Source organism: Ovis canadensis, chromosome 2 (assembly GCF_042477335.2).
Source record: "Ovis canadensis isolate MfBH-ARS-UI-01 breed Bighorn chromosome 2, ARS-UI_OviCan_v2, whole genome shotgun sequence".
Lineage (NCBI taxonomy): Eukaryota > Metazoa > Chordata > Mammalia > Artiodactyla > Bovidae > Ovis > Ovis canadensis.
The window spans coordinates 223818522-223836100 of NC_091246.1; the positions used below are offsets into that span (position 1 = coordinate 223818522).

A 17579-nucleotide genomic window follows, 5' to 3' on the forward strand; every position below is an offset into this window, starting at 1 on the left:
TAAATGAGATAATTCAGCATAAATGCTCAACACAAAGACTGAAGATGAAAAGGATGATTATGATAATGACAGTGACGACAATGCTAATTCTCTGGTTCAAGAAGGTCAGGTCAGCGTTGGAACAGCAGGTGATGCTTAAATTGCAAAGTTATCAATATCAGGAACCGGTCTTCCAGGGCTACCAAATCCGACTGCCTGGCTCTCCATATCACTATGAGATTAGCCACAGATTCAGGATCTTTGACTTGTCAAATGAAATTCTTGTGTTATTATGATGTTGTACATTTTGCACAGCTCATACTGCTTCCTTCCAGGGTGCTACTAAAAATAAGGCAGGGCATGGAAAAACAAAAACCCCACAACTCTGACAGTTCTTCACAGCAAGACTTCAGTTTTGGAAACCTCAACAACTCCGGTTTAATGATCCGGAGTTTGGTGAAACATTTCAGGGAATTGTTTTTCAGTCGCTCAGTCGTGTACAATTCTCTGGGACCCCCATGGACTGCAGCATGCCAGGCCTCCCTGTCCTTCACCGTCTCCCAGATCTTGCTCAAACTCCTGTCCGTCCAGTCGGTGATGCCATCCAACCATCTCGTCCTCTGTTGTCTCCTTCTCCTCCTGTCTTCAATCTTTCCCAGCATCAGGGTCTTTTCGAATGAGTCGGCTCTTCCCATCACGTGGCCAAAGGATTAGGGCTTCATCTTCATCATCAGGAAATAGAGGACTACAACTCCCAGAGTGGACCACTTCCACCCCGCCCATGACGTTACGTCTCTCCCAATTCTCACCAGGCTCCTGGCTCAAACTACAAATCCCAGAAGGCTCTGCAGTACCGCTCCGGCCTCCCGCCTCCTGAACTCTCATTTTTTTAAAAAGCGCAATAAGACCGCTTTGCCCACTGGGAAATGTAGTTCCTCGATGAGCGACTCTGCCACTAACACTACCTCTCAGGCCAGGGAACTGAAATAAGGCTAGCGAACTTGCAAGTACTCGAGCACCTGCGCCTAACCAGTCACCGGAAGAGCAACCTGGCTCAGGAGGGCTCTGGAGACGCGCCTGTGTTCGGGGTCTGGCGCGAATGAAGCTCGCGGTCTAGATCTCACCAGCCGAGAAGGTAAACTGGGAGGAAGGCGGCGGAGAAGGACGAGACCAAATACCAGCCTGGAGCAGGGAGTGGCCAACGGAAAGGGTGAATCCAAGAGGAGATGATAGGGGTAGGAATGGCGCTTCCGTCCTGCGGAGTCTGGCGGGAGATGCGCGCCCCCAAAATGCGATGGAACCGAGGCCCTAGCAAAAAGAAGAGGGGCCTCCGTGTAGTGGGATGGCTTGGTTTGGGGCTGATCAGTGGGACCTCATCCCACGGCCTCGTCTCTCCCGGCTAGTGGAGGCAGCGCACCAGGCCTTGGACCTGGAGAATTTGGGGTCGCGGCAAAGCCCTGGATGGAAAGTTTAGGCAGGAGTGTCTTGCCTAGGGAACCTGAGAACTTGAGCGGAGCCCCGGGAACAAAGCCTTTCTCTAATCCCTTCCTAACTGTTGGCGGTTGGGGGAAGTGGGAGGTCTCTGGGGACAGATGTTTGGGGGTTCTGGTCAAAGACAGTCGCAGGAGGAAGGAAACCTTTTTAACCTCAGGCTCTTCTCAGAGTACCCCATCCCTACTCCCTAGTCATCACTGTAAACATTACGTGGCTCATTGAGAGCCGACTCTATTCTGAATCAAGCCAGAGAAGTTAGTGTCAAGAGCCTGGGCCTAGAATGTTGTAAAAGTGGCCCAGCTCTTGGAAAAAGGACCTAAGTAAATTAATTCGGGGAAAAAAATCAGGCTCAGGATACAGTATGTAAAAGATCCCGCTGTGCTGTGTTTCAGTTGTGTCCTACTCTTTGTGAACCCATGGGCTGCAGCCCACCAGGCTCCTCTGTCCGTGGGATTCTTCAGGCAAAAATACCTGCATCTCTTAGGGCTCTTGCGTTGGCAGGTGGGTTCTTTACCACTCTTTCAGGGGATCTTACCAACTCAGGGACCGAACCCAGGTTTCTCGCATTGCAAGTGGATTCTTTACCATCTGAGCACCCAGAGAAACCCAGGAATACTGGAGTGGGTTATCTATCCCTTCTCCGGGGGATCTTCCCTGCCCAGGAGTAGAACCGGGGTCTCCCTGGTGACTCAGCTGATGAATCCTCCTGCAATGCAGGAGACCTGGGTTCAGTCCTCTAGAGAATGGAACGGCTACCCACTTCAGTATTCTGGCCTGGAGAATTCCATGGACTGTATAGTCCTCGGGGTCACAAAGAGTCCGACAAGACTAAGCGACTTTCACTTTTCTTTCACTTTTCATTAGCCACCTGGGAAGCCCATATAATTTATTGTAAATTAATCTATCTCCAAAATACAGGACCTGTATCTAAGGATATGGATAGAAAAAAAGAATTATACTGTACTCTATGAACACTAGCTGGCTTTCCTGGTGGCTTGGTGGTAAATAATCTTGCCTGCCAAAGCAGGAAATGCAAGAGCCACAGGTTTGATCCCTGGGTGGGGAAGATCCCCTGGAGAAGGAAATAGCAACCCACTCCATATTCTTGCCGGGGAAATCCCATGGACAGAGGAGCCTGGCGGGCTGCTGTCCATCAGGTCACAAGAGTTGGATACAATTTAATGACTAAACCACCACCTATGAACAGTGGTTATTGATGGATGATGAGATTACAGATTAATTGTACTCTTTTCTTTACATCTGTATGTAGCATCTGGCTTTGTACCATGAGCATGTATTACTGTTTTCACCTTACTTTTCCAAGATCACTTGTTGCTCCTTGGTCATGGGTTTACCACCCGCAGATTGCCTTGCTAGGAATAATAAAATGATTCAATTTGAGGGGTGAATTTAGTGTGCAGTCTGTGTGGTATTAATGTTTTTTTCCTTCTTCCAGGTTGGAAAGAGGCTATTTTATAAATGTCACGTCATGGTATGTAGTTGTTTTGGTCCATGTCAGTCTAATCCATTATCCTTTTTAGTTTGAAATGCTCCCTTCTCTTTATCTGATGGATTTAGATTGCACTGCGTAACTTGCTTGGGATCCGATAACTAACTCATGTTGGCTGGTGGATGAGAGGGAGAAAAACATTGCAGTTGAAATACCTTTTCAAGTTTGGATTTGATTGACCTTGCTATTTACTTTTTTTGTCAGGGTCACGGTTTTTGTCATATGTGTGTGTGTATGTTTAATTATAAAAGAAATGTTAATCTATCCTTTGTTTATACTCCTTGTGCATTTCCTGGGACAAAAGCTTGTTGAAATCAAGGTAAGCAAAAAAAAAAATTTTTAATTAATGCTTATTTCCATGTTGTTTTTCCTTTCTCAGCTTTTGCCAAGTTTCCGATTCCAGACTGACATTCCTGCATGAGCATCTCTCCATTAAAATGTCCTTGCCTCTTACAGAGGAGCAGAGGAAAAAAATAGAAGCAAATCGGCAGAAGGCTCTGGCCCGAAGAGCTGAGAAACTATTAGCAGAACAGCATCAGAAACCTGCCCAGTCCAAGCAGGGCCCATCCCAAAACCTCCCCCAAGATCCTTCTGAGTCACGGAGCCATGGCATCTTTTTCAAACAACAAAATCCCAGCAGTTCATCTCATGGTGACCAGAGGCCTCAAAATCCCTACAGTTTTCCACCCATCGCCTCTGAGCAGGCGAAGGGGATGTGGCAGAGGCCAGAAGAGATGCCCACAGCCTGCCCAAGCTCCTGCCCACCAAATCAAGTGACTGTCACTGGGATCTCCCCGCCCCTGGCAAACAGTCCTCCAGGGGTCCCCAGCCAACAGCCCTGGGGTTACGAGTTAGGTCAAGGTCATCCTCAGGCTTCACATGAGACCCGATCAACACCGTTAGCTAACACAACTCACGAGCCTTTGGCCAAAGTGAAGAATTTCCGGGAGACAGCAGCCTCTTCCTCTGGACAGCCTCCTAGGGATCCTGAATTAGAGGCCAGGATGGCGAGACCCTCCACCTCTGGGCAGAACGTTTCGGGGAGTGTGATGCCCAGGACAGAAGGAAGACTGCAACAGAAAGCAGGGACCCCGCTGCACAGAGTGGCAGGCTCCCAGCAGGGAAGGTGTATCCAGAACGGAGAGCGATTCCAGGTGAAGATTGGGTACAATGAGGCGCTCATCACAGTGTTTAAGAGTCTGCCCAGCAGAAGTTACGGTAATGAGTCTTCCAACTGGTTCTTTCAGATTTTTTTTTTTCTCATAAATATGAAGAAGATGCATTGGCACATTCTATCCATCCAGTTGTTAGAAAATTTCTATTTTAGTTCCTGTTTCCTTTTGTAATAGGCATCCCTTCCAATAGCTGCCACACTTGGGGGCTGTCTCCTGGCCACGTGGAGAATGGATGCTTAGTTATTCACAGGCCCATTCCCCTGCTGCCAGCTGCTTTGTGTGCATTGTAGCACGTTAGCCAAGCAGCATTTTTTTTTTTGTCATAAGCAGATGTTATTTCCAGTTTAAAGGCAGTAGAACTGGCTCAGCCAGGTGAAGTGGCATGCTCAGGTTAATTAACCTGGAAGGGCAGAACCAAAGTGGTTATCCTCAGGTATGTTTGCTGTCTGTTCTCTCCAGGGATTTTCAGTCAACTGTCTTGAACTTATCATGCATGCATGCATTCAACAAGCCTTTATTGAATGTCCAAGTACTGCTCATGCCAAGTCTTTGGCCTTATTGTGGGCAAACCGGGTACTTCTGTTTCATTTCAGATCCTGCCACCAAGACGTGGAACTTCAGCATGACTGACTATGGTCCCCTAAGTAAGTAGGTGTGTAGTGCCCCCTCTTGCAGGGAGAAACTGCTCTTGAGGAGTTCCTTAGAAGTAGCAGATGTAGTCTAGCTGGTGGTTCACATGGCTTTTGGGGTGCCATCCCAATGTTCCTCTTACTTCTCACCATGGCCAGGCTAGTGAGGCAGGTCCTTGGGAGGACATAACTGATCATATTAACAAAAGCTCGCACTTACCAGAGCCTGCTACATGCAAGGCTGTTCTAAGCCCCTTATATATTTGCTAACTCTTTTATTCCTTATAACAACCATTTTACAGATGGGAAAACTGAGGTCCAGAGAGGCTCTGTGACTAACAGAGAATCACACACCAACCAATAGGTTGTGCAACTGGAATTCAAACACAGCCCATCTGACTTCAGAGTGCCTATTCCCACCAGAATGTGGGCTCCAGCCATGCCAGGCAGCTGTGCGGGCCCTGCTGCCAGGAAGAATAACAGTTCAGCAACAGCACAAGCCCGAGGGTGCGGAGAAGGGGCGTTGTCCTGGCTGGTGCCAGGCTGTGCCACATCTGTTGGTGATCAGGGCTCCCAGGTGCACCACTCCCGTCTTTTGTGATCTTGTTTACTATCCCGCACCAAGGTTTTGTCGCCTTCTGATGCCTGGAGCCTGCACCTGGTCAGTGTCAGCCCCGTTCTGCCCCTCCTCCTCGCTGGCCATGTCAGTGCCCTCTCTCTCCCCACCCAGTTCAAAAAGGGGAAAGCAGAGGATCCACGGGGCGGTTACTCCTCCGCAGATTTGGGGCATGGAGTAGAATTCTCTAGAATCACTAGTATAGTTTCTGGAAGTGATGAGACAGCCCCCTGCAGAACTTCCTGTGTTGTGTGTGTGTGTTTTGTTTTGTTTTTGTTTTTGTTTTTTTTGCTGCCTCCACTTGAAATGTATACCATTAGGTTTGGGAGAGCTCACCTCTACCATTATTTTATTTCTTTTATTGTTTTATCTATTTATTTATTTATTTTTGGCCATGCTGGGTGTTCGTTGCTGCCTAGGCTCTTCTCTGTTTGCGGTGTGCGGGCTTCTCATTGCAGTGGCTTCTCCTGCACTAGGGGCTCTAGGGGGCGTGGCCTTCAGTGGTTGCGGCGTGTGGACCCTGTATTTGCGGCTCCCGGACTCTAGAGCGCAGGCTCAGTAGCTGAGGCGCACGGGCTTAGGTGTGGGATCTTCCCCGGTCGGGGATCGCCCGCATTGGCAGGCGGATTCAAAACCACTGAGCCACCAGGGAAGCCCTTGCTGCTGCTGCTGCTGCTGCTAAGTCGCCTCAGTCGTGTCTGACTCTGTGCGACCCCATAGATGGCAGCCCACCAGGCTCCCCCGTCCCTGGGATTCTCCAGGCAGGAACACTGGAGTGGGTTGCCATTTCCTTCTTCAATGCAGGAAAGTGAAAAGTGAAAATGAAGTCGCTCAGCCGTGTCCGACTCTTCGTGACCCCATGGACTGCAGCCTACCAGGCTCCTCTGTCCATGGGATTTTCCAGGCAAGAGTACTGGAGTGGGGTAGGGAAGCCCTTACCATTATTTTAATCCATTTATTGTGTGTTAGGAAGAGGAGAGACAGTGCTCTGAGTTAACACTGCAGGTCTTGATACATGGTGTTGCATTGTTGCATATTAAACCAGTGATTTCCACTGTTAGGAAATCTTTTTCATGTCCTTTTTTTTTTTTTGCTATACTTTTATATATGTATACAAAAGTGACCTACAGAGACTGTTTAAAGTCTCTGTTTTGTTTGATTTGCCATCTTTTTACTCCTGTTCCCGGACCATACTGCATGGTGACTCAGATGATGTCTGCTTTTGCAAATTCATTTAGGTTTTCTGTGCAGTATGATTATTTCTGGTAATGCTCCACATTTTTTTTTAAACTGTTTGTTGGGCACAAAATTCTCAGTGTAGCTTTCAGATGAATTTTGCCGAACAGGAGCTGTTTAGCTCCCCTGTATCCTTGTCAGTGTTTCGCATGCAAATCTGCTTCTACCAAAGTTTATCTTGAAAACCCTTGCAGCAGTCATGAATTTGTGCCTCTATCCTTTCTTCATTTTCAGATGGTTCATGTTTGCTGTTTCATCTTAGTAGATTATACTTTTCATTAATATAATTTATGAAGACTGTCAGTCTTTCTGTTATTCATTTGAGTTCACCTCTGAACTTTGACTTTTTAACTCTACCACACACTCTTCGAACCCTACCACACACTCTTTGTAGGCCATGTGGAAACTATATCAATGTGCAAAAGAAGAGAAACCAGCCCCCTCATCTGCCCCCATCTGTCCCCACTCACTATTAGCATTTTAGTTTTGTTCCTTCCAGCCTTTTTGCCTGTGCATTAAAATATACAATGTTTTATATATTTAATATAATTTGTATCTTGCCTTTTTCACTTAGTGTTCCTGCATAAAGCATTTTTATTAATTTTTTATTTATGTATTTATTTTGGGTTGCACTGGGTCTTCATTGCTTTGGGCGGTTTGCATGAGCTTCCTCCGGTTGCAGCAAATAGGAGTTACTTTTAGTTGCAGTGTGCAGATTTCTCATTGTTGTGGCTTCTCTTGTTGCAGAGCAGAGGCTCTAGGATATAGGCTTCAGTAGCAGCAGCAGCAGGCTTAGTAGTTGTGGCACACGGGCTTAGTTGCCCTGAGGCATGTGGGATCTTCCTGGACCTGGGATCAAACCCATGTCCTCTGAATGGGCAGGTGGATTCTTATCCACTGTGCAACCAGGGAAGTTCTAAAGCATTTTTATTTTAATGGTGCATGTTAAACAGTTCATTTTAAATGATGAAAATGTACATGTCTGTTATTGGACCACTTTGACCTCCAAAAGATGATTTAATATTGTTTTTTGTACCTTTGTGTTTTCCAAAATTTATCCCCCCCTCAAAATTAATGGCTGTATATGGAAGATTAATTAATTAATTAATGGAAGGCTATATAACCTTCCATTGTAAGAATGTGTCATAAATTGGGTAAATCATGTTCCTTTTGTTTAATATTACTTCGCTTCCAGTTTCCCTAGTATCAAAGCTGTAAGGAACACCTTGGTCTATAAGTTTTTGTGTTTTCAATTTATGTTAGTTGAGACAGATTTCCCAAAAGTTGAATCATTATGATGACTTTTTATAGCTCTTGCTCTGTGTTGCAAGATTGTTCTCCAAAAGATGTTCAGATATCTATTTTTTGTAATTCTTCAAGTTTAATAAGTAAAAATTGGCTTTTTATTACTCTGATTATTTACAGAGTTGCATGTTTCTCAAATGTCTGTTGGTCATTTCCCTCCCCTTTTGAGTTGGTTACCTAACGTATCTTAGTGGTTTCAGTATTTTTTTTTAAGTATGAGCTCTCTTCATATTTCTTGCAGATATCTTTATTCAGTAGTTTTGCCTTTCATTTCAGTTTGCGTTTTTTGACTGTTTAGTTTTATGTTGTCAAATCTATTAATCTATAAAATGCCTCAGTAATAGAGAAAACAAGGTTCAAAACTGCATTTGTGGTCTGACAGTCCTGTGTCTCCTTCCTTGTCCTCCCAGTGAGGGACAGAGCAGTGAACTGGGAACAGGGTTAAGGGGCTGATTTCAGGTGTGTTGATTTCTTTCAGTGGCTTCTCTGACATAACTGCAGAAATTATCTAATAAGTTTACTCATCCTGGTGAGACCCCTCTTTTCCCTGTTCATTTCTGAATTCTAAGTTTCAAATTGGAAAACCTAAAGAATAGAAGAGTTATATTCAGGTAATCCTGAGATCTCTGAACCTCTAGTTAAAGCTCACCTGCTCACCTTCCCCATCTAACTACACCTCTTGTCTCCTGCCTGCCTAGCACACCTCCTTGTCACCCTGCTCCTGCCTCCTCTCCTACCTGCCTGAGCATGCCAGGGCCTTAAAAGTTACCAGGTCATCACCTCTGTCCTTTTCTTCTTCTGCAGTGAAAGCAGCCCAGCGCCTCCCAGGGATCACCCTGCAGCCTTTGGAAGGAGCCGAGGGCCACGTGGAGTCACCCTCCACCAGCAGTGGCATTATAGCCAAGACCGGTCTTCCTGCAGCTCCCTCCCTGGCCTTTGTCAAAGGGCAGTGCGTGCTCATCTCCCGGGCCCGCTTCGAGGCAGACATCGGCTATTCAGAAGACTTGATTGCGCTGTTTAAACAGATGGATTCCAGAAAATACGGCAAGTAGTTGGCCTCTGCCTAATTCCCAGAAGGCAGAGCGGCCCATGATCTCAGAGCAAGGTGCTCCCGTCTCTTCAAATATTCAGAAGTGACTTTCTTGGCAAAGCCTGCCTAACCTTCTCCTCTTCCTGTGGAAAGGTGTTCCCTAAATTGTTACCGATAGTTGAGCACGGTAGTAGGGTCTGCTTTGTCCTTAAAGGCCTCCCAAGGAGAAGACTCCTTCCCTGGTCACCTAGGCCGTGTCTGCTTAGTAGAAGCAGGCAAGTTTCTGCTGTAACCACTTAAACCCATTTAGTTTTACCTTGTCCTTAGGAGAGCTTGAAAAATAGGTGTTTGCCATAAAAATAATTGCCTTTGCATAGACTCAGTTCAGTTCAGTCGCTCAGTCGTGTCCAACTCTTTGCATTGACTGAGTCAGTGGTTTTCAAGCTTGAGCCCGCCTCCCAACCACCTAGAGCAGTGGGTGAATCACAGATTGGCTGATCCAACCCCTGGAGTAAATGTTGATCCCTGGGTTCCCACCAAGAGCTACTGATTTAATTGGCCTGAGGTGGGGCCCTGGATATTGGCATTAAAAAAAAAAAATCTCCAGGTGAGTCTAATAATCAGCTAGGCTTGAAATCCACCAGACAAAGCAGAGCAGTTTTGCTTGATTTTTTTTTTTTGTGAGGTTCTTCAAAAGCTGCCACATCAGGATAAGGAGCAAAATTCTGAACTTAGCTTGGGTTTCATTCTTAGCTTGGGTCTTGTTGCTTTGCAAAACACTGTGGCTTTTGTATTCCCATTCTTCAAATGATTTTAGCTTTTTTCTAGGCAGAAGGGCTTCCCAGGTGGCACTAATGGTAAAGAACACACCTGTCAGTGCAGGAGACATAAGAGACTCGGGTTCAGTCTCTGAGTCGGCAGGATCCCCTGGAGGAAGAAGTGGCAGCCCACTCCAGTATTCTTGCCTGGAGAATCCCATGGTCAGAGGAGCCTGGTGGGCTATGGTTCATAGGGTTGCAATGAGTCGGACACGACTGAAGTGACTTAGCACAGCACACACAGGCCAGTAGAAAGCAAACCTTTAAACCTCTTGCCTTTGAGACATTATGCTCAAGCAGCATTGTGGATGAAGCCTCTGTGGAGTGACTTGCTTAGAGAGCCTTCCTCGAGGTTGGGGATCCTTCAGGAGAGGGTGATGCTGGCTGCTGCCTTGTTCTCCTTTAGATGGATAGTTTTGACTGGTGAGACCCAGCTGGGGAGTAGGGTTTAGGTATGATGCACAGGGCCCAGCCCGGGTCCAGAGAGTGTTGTCCCCCCTCCCCTAGACCCCTTAGGTCTTTGACCTCTGCTTGGGGTGGCCCTTAAAAGGCAAGTACCGATGACCTGTGACTTCTGATAAGTGTGGCCTTTGAAATCACACTTCCAACATGATCTGCTGTTTGTGGAGGAATCAGTTCAGTTCAGTTGCTCAGTCGTGTCCGACTCTTTGCAACCCCATGAATCACAGCGTGCCAGGCCTCCCTGTCCATCACCAACTCCCGGAGTTCACTCAGACTCACGTCCATCGAGTCAGTGATGCCATCCAGCCGTCTCATCCTCTGTCATCCCCTTCTCCTCCTGCCCCCAATCCATTTGCTGTCCTGCCGCCATCAGGATTGAGCTGTTGTCAGAAAGGGCCTCCTGCACTGTTCCCACATCAGGAGTGGGCTGTCTGCTTTTGGTCTTTCTGTCAGATTACACCTGGGCCACCTTGCTTCTCTCCTGACATGGACTTGGTGTCTGTGATGCCTTTTCCCTAACTACCTTGCTTCCTAAGTGACCAGACAGAGGAGAATTCTCTAGTACTACCCAGAAAGCATTTACTGAGTTGCAGCTTACTTGATTTTCTCAGAAGGTAGATTGGTAGGAAAACCGGAAGTAACAAGTCAGTGCTGGGTAGGGAAATACTCACCCTTCATAGTTAATAACGTGTGTAGATTATGCTATAAGTTATCATTGGTTCCCTTTTTTTGAGTGCATTGTTTGCCAGACCACTTTCATAAGCATTTTACATTTAAATTTTACATAATCCATACAAGAACCCTATGAAACAGGGGCTCTAGGATCCTCCTTTGGCAGATGGTGGGAACAGAGGCACAGAGAAGTTATGTAACTTGCCCAAAGTCACACAGCCAGGAAGTGGCAGACCTGGGATTTGACCACTCCGACCACATGTAGCTTGTTTTCCATGCACAAAATGAAGCTACTGATAATGGTGCCCAGCTTATAGCACATTGAAGAACCAAGGACATGGTCATATAAGTTTCTTGGCTTAAAGTAAGCACTGAATAAGTACAAGCTATATTATTATCCCAGCCTTGGAGATTCAGGGCATTTCTCACCTGCTAGCCCATCCCTGGTCCTCTGTCCACGTAACTCCCTTTGTCCCCACCCTTAGCAACCCAGTGCCATCTCCACGTCTGCTTGTCTTTCCTCCCTGAATTCTGTGAAAGCCTCGATGAAAGGTGTTGTCAGTGTCTCTATCCCCGCTGCCCAGCACACGGTCAGCACAAGGTGCCCAGCGCCTGAGCTTCCTGGGGTTTTGTGAAACCAGGGGATGAATTGGTAAGTGTGGTGACCTTGCAGGAGGGCAGGATGTCACGTTTGCCTGTTTGTCTCTTGTCGTTGCAGATGTCAAGACCCGGAAGTGGAGCTTTCTCCTGGAAGAATACAGTAAACTCAGTGAGCTGCCCGCCTTGCTTGTTTTTATCATGCTATTGTTAAGCCTTAATCACATGCCTCGGGCTTAATGTAGGTTTTTCTTTGAAGAAGATTTCTTTACTTTTGGCTGTACCGGGTCTCCACTGTTGTACGCGGACTTGTCTGTAGCTGTGGTGGGGACTGTTCTTCAGCTGCCGTGTGCGGGCTTCTCTTGTTGCAGAGCACAGGCTCCAGAGCACGGTCTCAGTAGTTGTGGCACGTGGGTTCAGTTGCCCCGATGCATGTGGGGTCTTTCCCGACCAGGGATTGGACCTGTGTCTCCTGCATTGGCAAGCAGACCCCTAATCACTCCACCAGCAGGGAAGCCCCAATATAACATTTTAAAAGAATCAACTCCTTCCTCCCCTCTGCTGCGATAACATGACACGCTTGAGTGCAGGCCTGGGAAAGGCGAAGATGCCCTCAGCCATGCCCCTGCGCTCTGTGATAGTGGCTTTATGACAGCTCAGGGAAGCGCAGGGCCACATGTTCCATCAGGCTGAGGCGGTGCTGGGCAGACACTCGAGGCCTGTGCACCCTCCCACCCGTCACAGCAGAACGAGAAGTGAGCGTTCATGGGCTTTGGGAATCAGAAGCAAGCTAGGGTTGCTGACGTTAGATGGAAGCTACTTTAGATCCCCTTTAAGAGCGGGTTCTTCACTTACTGCTAGAACCAGATGGTCTGTGGAAGCGGGAGAGCCATAGTGGTAACGGGCTTCATGATGGGCTGAGTTTTGCCAGAGGCAGAAGCCAAGGCCAGGGTGTTTAGTACACACACGCTTTGGAGCCTGACCAAGGGAAGGGCTGTGTGTACAGATACAACTATGAGAAGGACAAGTCAGTTTGGGCTTATCATTTTGCTTCTCTGTGCTCTGCTTGGGTGGGATAATGAATGAATTCCAATATGCCTGAGGAAGGGGTGGGGTGGGGTGATGTGGTCATATCTTGGCCTGTCCTGGAATGCTCGTCTGTCACCTGTCTTCCAGACTTCAAATCCTGCAGTGGGTGTGCAGCTGGCACAGCACAGGTTCCCCCTGCTTGATCCCTGAGAACTTTCTGGTCCCAGGGATGGTACCTGTCTGGCCAGAAGAGACATTCTCCAGCACAGTGGAGGTAGGGAGGTGTCCACCAGATTAGGGGTGTAAGGAAGAGGTCGCTTCCCTCTGTCTCCTTCTTATGTGATTTACTGTGTGACATCAGGTAGGTAGCTCAATATTCTGGGTCGCATTTGGCCCTTCAGTTAAAAAAAACGGGGGAGGGAAGGTATTTAATCCATATGTATCCTACTGACAGAAATGAAATATGAGGGAAGAGCATTTGATTCCCTGAGGGAAAACTTGCTGCAAATTTGGGGTTCAGTTTGAATATGAGTTACTTGTTTGGTATCAGCAACCACTAGCTGAAGCAAAAAGGGTGGCTGACATTTATCTGAGACTCCTTAGCTGCAACTGTTTGGAAATTGTGACTTGAGCGAATTATTTGGCTGAAGCTGAATTTTTGATGAGCAGTCAAAGTGAGTTTTTCTCTCTCAGCCCTTTGTCTTTCAACCACAGAAAGACATGTAAATATGTGAGCTATGAAGCCTTTGGCTTTTATGCAACAACAAAAAGCAGGACATTTACAGCATTAGCAGATGAATATAATGTTGAAAAACCATGACTTGCAGCTCACGTAGCGTTATATAATGGTTCCAAGTCTTGTGGGCCATGGACTCATTGAAATATGTGATGAAACAATGGAGTCTTCACTGGGAAGAATGTACAGAATGGCCATTTGTAAGGTTTTTTTTTTTAAAAAAAAAAAACATTTATTCTGTTTATTTATTTCTGGCTGCTTTGGGTTTTGGTTGCAGCACTTGGCGGGGCCCTCGTTGCGCCTCTCTAGTTGCAGTGCTCAGGCCTTGTTGCTCCGCAATATGTGGGATCTTCCTTCCCCGACCAGGATCAGACCCTCGTCCCCTGAATTGGAAGGCAGATTGTAACTGTTGGACCACCAGAGACGTCCCCACATGTATTTATATTACTAATTCCATGGACCCTGATTTAAGACTTCTAGAGTTAGGACTGCTTTTTTTGCATTCGTTATAATGATGGGCTTCCTAGGTGGCGGTAGTGGTTAAGAACCCACCTGGTAATGCAGGAGATGTAAGAGACACAGGTTTGATCCCTAGATTGGGAAAATTCCCTGGAGGAGAGCATGACAGCCCACTCTAGTACTGTTGCCTGGAGAATCCCATGGACAAGAGAAGCCTGGTGGGCTACAGTCCATAGGGTTGCAAAGAGTCGGACACAACTGAAGGGATGATAATGGTTCATAGAATTTGACAGAGGTGCAATGAGGACCCTGAGTGCTGATTTTCCGTGTCTTATTGTTGTTCAGTTGCTCAGTTATGTCCGACTCTTTGAGACCCCAGACTGCAGCATGCCAGGCTTCCCTGTCCTTCACCATCTCCTGGAGCTTGCTCAAACTCATGTCCATTGCGTTGGTGATGCCATCCAACTATCTCTTCCTCTGTTCACCCCTTCTCCTCCTGCCTTCAATCTTTGCCAGCATCAGGGTCTTTTCTAATGAGTCAGTTCTTCGCATCAGTGGCCAAAGTATTGGAGCTTCAGCTTCAGCATCAGTCCTTCTAATGAATATTCAGGATTGATTTCCTTTAGGATTGATTGGTTTGATCCCCTTGCAGTCCAAGGGATTCTCAAGAGTCTTCAATACCGCAGTTCAAAAGCATCAGTTCTTTGGCATTCAGCCTTCTTTATAGTCCAACTCTCACGTCCATGCATGACTACTAGAAAAACCATAGCCTTGACTACACGGACCTTTGTTGGCAAAGTAATGTCTCTGCTTTTTAATATGCTGTCTAGGTTGGTCATAACTTTTCTTCCAAGGAGTAGGTGTCTTTTAATTTCATGGCTGCAATCACCATCTGCAGTGATTTTGGAGCCCAAGAAAAGAAAGTCTGTCACTGTTTCCATTGTTTGCCAATCTATTTGCCATGAAGTGATGGGACCAGATGCCATGATCTTCGTTTTCTGAATATTGAGTTTTAAGCCAACATTTTTTTTTTTTTTAGTTCTTCACTTTCTGCCATAAGGGTGGTGTCATCTGCATTTCTGAGGTTATTGATATTTCTCCTGGCAATCTTGAGTCCAGCTTGTGCTTCATCCAGCCCAACATTTCACATGATATACTCTGCATATAAGTTAAATAAGCAGGGTGACAGTATACAGCTTTGATGTTCTCCTTTCCTACTTTGGAACCAGTCTGTTGTTCCGTGTCCTGTTCTCACTGTTGCTTCTTGATCTGCAGACAGATTTCTCAGGAGGCAGGTAAGGTGGTCTGGTATTCCCATCTCTTTAAGAATTTTCCACAGTTGTGGTCCACACAATCAAAGGCTTTACCGTAGTCAATGAAGCAAAAGTAGATGTTTTTGTGGAATTCTCTTGCTTTTTCTATGATCCAGTGGATGTTGGCAATTTGATCTCTGATTCCTTTGCCTTTTCTAAATCCAGCTTGAACATCTGGAAATTCTCGCTTGGAGAATTTTGAGCATTACTTTGCTGGCTTGTGAAATGAATGCAATTGTGTGGTAGTTTGAACATTCTTTGGCATTGCTCTTCTGGATTATAGTGAACACCGGCGTTTTCCAGTCCTGTGGCCACTGTTGAGTTTTCCAAATTTGCTGGCATATTGATTGCAGGACTTTCATAGCATCATCTTTTAGGACTTGAAGTAGCTCAGCTGGAATTCCATCACCTCCACTAGCTTTGTTTGTAGTGATGCTGCCTATGGCTCGCTGCTTTGCACTCTAGGATGTCTGGCTCTAGGTGAGTGATCCCACCTTCACGGTTATTTGGGTTATTGAGTTCTCTCTTATATAGTTCTTCTGTGTATTCTTGCCACCTCTTCTTAATATCTTCTGCTTCTGTTAGGTCCATACCATTTGTGTGCCCATCTTTGCATGAAATGTTCCCTTGGTATCTCTAATTTTCTTGAAGAGATCTCTATTCTTTTCTGATCTATTGTTTTCCTATATTTCTTTGCATTGTTCACTGAGGAAGACTTTCTTATCTCTCCTTTCTATTCTTTGGAACTCTGCATTCAGTTGAGTATATCTTACCTTTTCTCCTTTCCCCATTTCATAGATTGGGGAAAATCTGGACCCAGAGAAAGGAGACAGTTGTTTTCCTTGTCAGGAGCCTTGCAGGGTCACAGTAAAGTCTGATTAAAATTGTGATTCTGAGTTTGTGATGTGACCCACTAGGAGATGGAGAAACCAGCTCTGTGAGTTGAGAGACTAGTGAGGTGAAGTGCTGCGAGTGCTGCGTATGTCACAGTTCCATTCCTCTGGGAACAGATCATAAACCTGGGGCGTCTGGACCTCTCTCCCACCCCTAGATCTCGTATGTGAAATCAGATTATTGGCCTGAGCTAGTGACCATGTGCCTCTGAAACGAATTAAAAAATAACAGTAAGACCTGAGAGTGTGAGTGCCCTCTGCAGATACAGTGGCTGCTCTGGTCTCCAGGTCAGGCCAGTCTCCTCTGAGTGATCCTCCTTCCTCTTCTCTCAGTGATGACTCACAGCCTCCCGGCCACAGCAAAATTGGCAGCAAGCCTTCTGTTTTCCCCTGCCTGTCACAGTCCAGAAGGGTTCTGCATCCCCAAATCAGTGATTTCGTCTTGTCGGCCGCTATTTGAAAACATTCACATCCACATCTCTCCACCATGTGGGCTGGCAGCGTTCTGCCAAAGAGCTGTTTGACAGAAGCGACTTCTCGATGACTCATGAAGCCAGATAGCACATCCATCTGATCTCCCAGTGCGGGGAAACGGTAGCAGAGAGTCACTGACAGAGAATTCAGGCGGTCTCAGAAACACACTCTGTGGGCTGAACCAGCAGCATAGGATTTGGGGAGCTAGCAGTCGATAGGAAACAGAGTAGAGGGTTCTTTTTTCCCCCTTGAGTGGCTGAAAAGACATAATGCTCACAAAGCCTTGCATTTCACCCCAGCTGGATCATCAGCTCTTTCTTAGCTTTCATCAGGTATCCGAGTGCTGAAGATCACTAGGATTAAAATGAAAATGGGTTCTGAAAGCACATGGAGTGCTCAGCCTCTTGAAGTGTGCAGAAATCAGCACGTTCAGATTTAATTTGGAAGCTTACAGTGTATGTTGGCATCAATATGAACAGTCTATCTTTTATTAAAGCTATCAGCGTTACCTAATTTCTTATCAGGGTGATGCTACTCATGCAAACGGTTTCCAGAAATATGCTGGGAAAAGAGTGAAGGCAAAAGGAGGAGGGGGCGGCAGAGGATGAGATGGCTAGTAGCATCACTGACTCAATGGACATGAATTTGAGCAAACTCTGGGAAATAATGAAAGATAGAGAAGCCTGGTATGCTGCAGTCCATGGGGTCACAAAGAGTCAGACATGACTTAGTGACTGAACAACAACAGAAATATTTAGGGAAAGACAAATGGATTTAAACATATTGAAAATGCAACACAATTTAAGGTGGTGATAGATGGCTTAGCCTCCATATTCACTTCAGTATTTATAACCGGCAATTGATGGTTGTGGCTGAAGGCTTTGGAATACCTTGTGGGGAGATTAAGAAACACATGACCGTGTGGAATAGAGAACCAACAGCCTTAGAATTTCAAGTAACATGGGTTAGAAATGAAATGGACCCAAGTTCTCTCTCTGATTCCTTCACCTGGATTCCTGGAGAATCCAATGAGCCCCTTGGTGGGTTACTACAACTCTCCCAGGGTGCCCCTGAGAGGTAAAGGGTAAAGAGCCATTGAGGATGTGTAGACAGTGGTCACTCTTCTAGGTAGATTTTCTGAAGGAAATGATG

General features: G+C 46.3%; 1 protein-coding gene across 2 annotated transcripts in view; it reads left to right on the forward strand.

Moving 5' to 3' along the window:
• The first annotated feature begins 888 nt into the window (after positions 1 to 888).
• Positions 889 to 17579, forward strand: part of SMARCAL1 (SNF2 related chromatin remodeling annealing helicase 1) — a 53746-nt gene continuing 37055 nt past the window's right edge. The window contains exons 1-6 of one of the 2 annotated variants that reach the window (XM_069574524.1): positions 889 to 1114; positions 2930 to 2965; positions 3363 to 4201; positions 4752 to 4802; positions 8749 to 8988; positions 11645 to 11695. In XM_069574524.1, the coding sequence (XP_069430625.1) occupies positions 3421 to 4201; positions 4752 to 4802; positions 8749 to 8988; positions 11645 to 11695 (1123 nt within the window). In that variant the 5' untranslated portion in view covers positions 889 to 1114; positions 2930 to 2965; positions 3363 to 3420. Of the gene's footprint in view, positions 1215 to 2929; positions 2966 to 3362; positions 4202 to 4751; positions 4803 to 8748; positions 8989 to 11644; positions 11696 to 17579 lie in introns of both variants that reach the window. The other variant, XM_069574525.1, reaches the window with a different exon arrangement.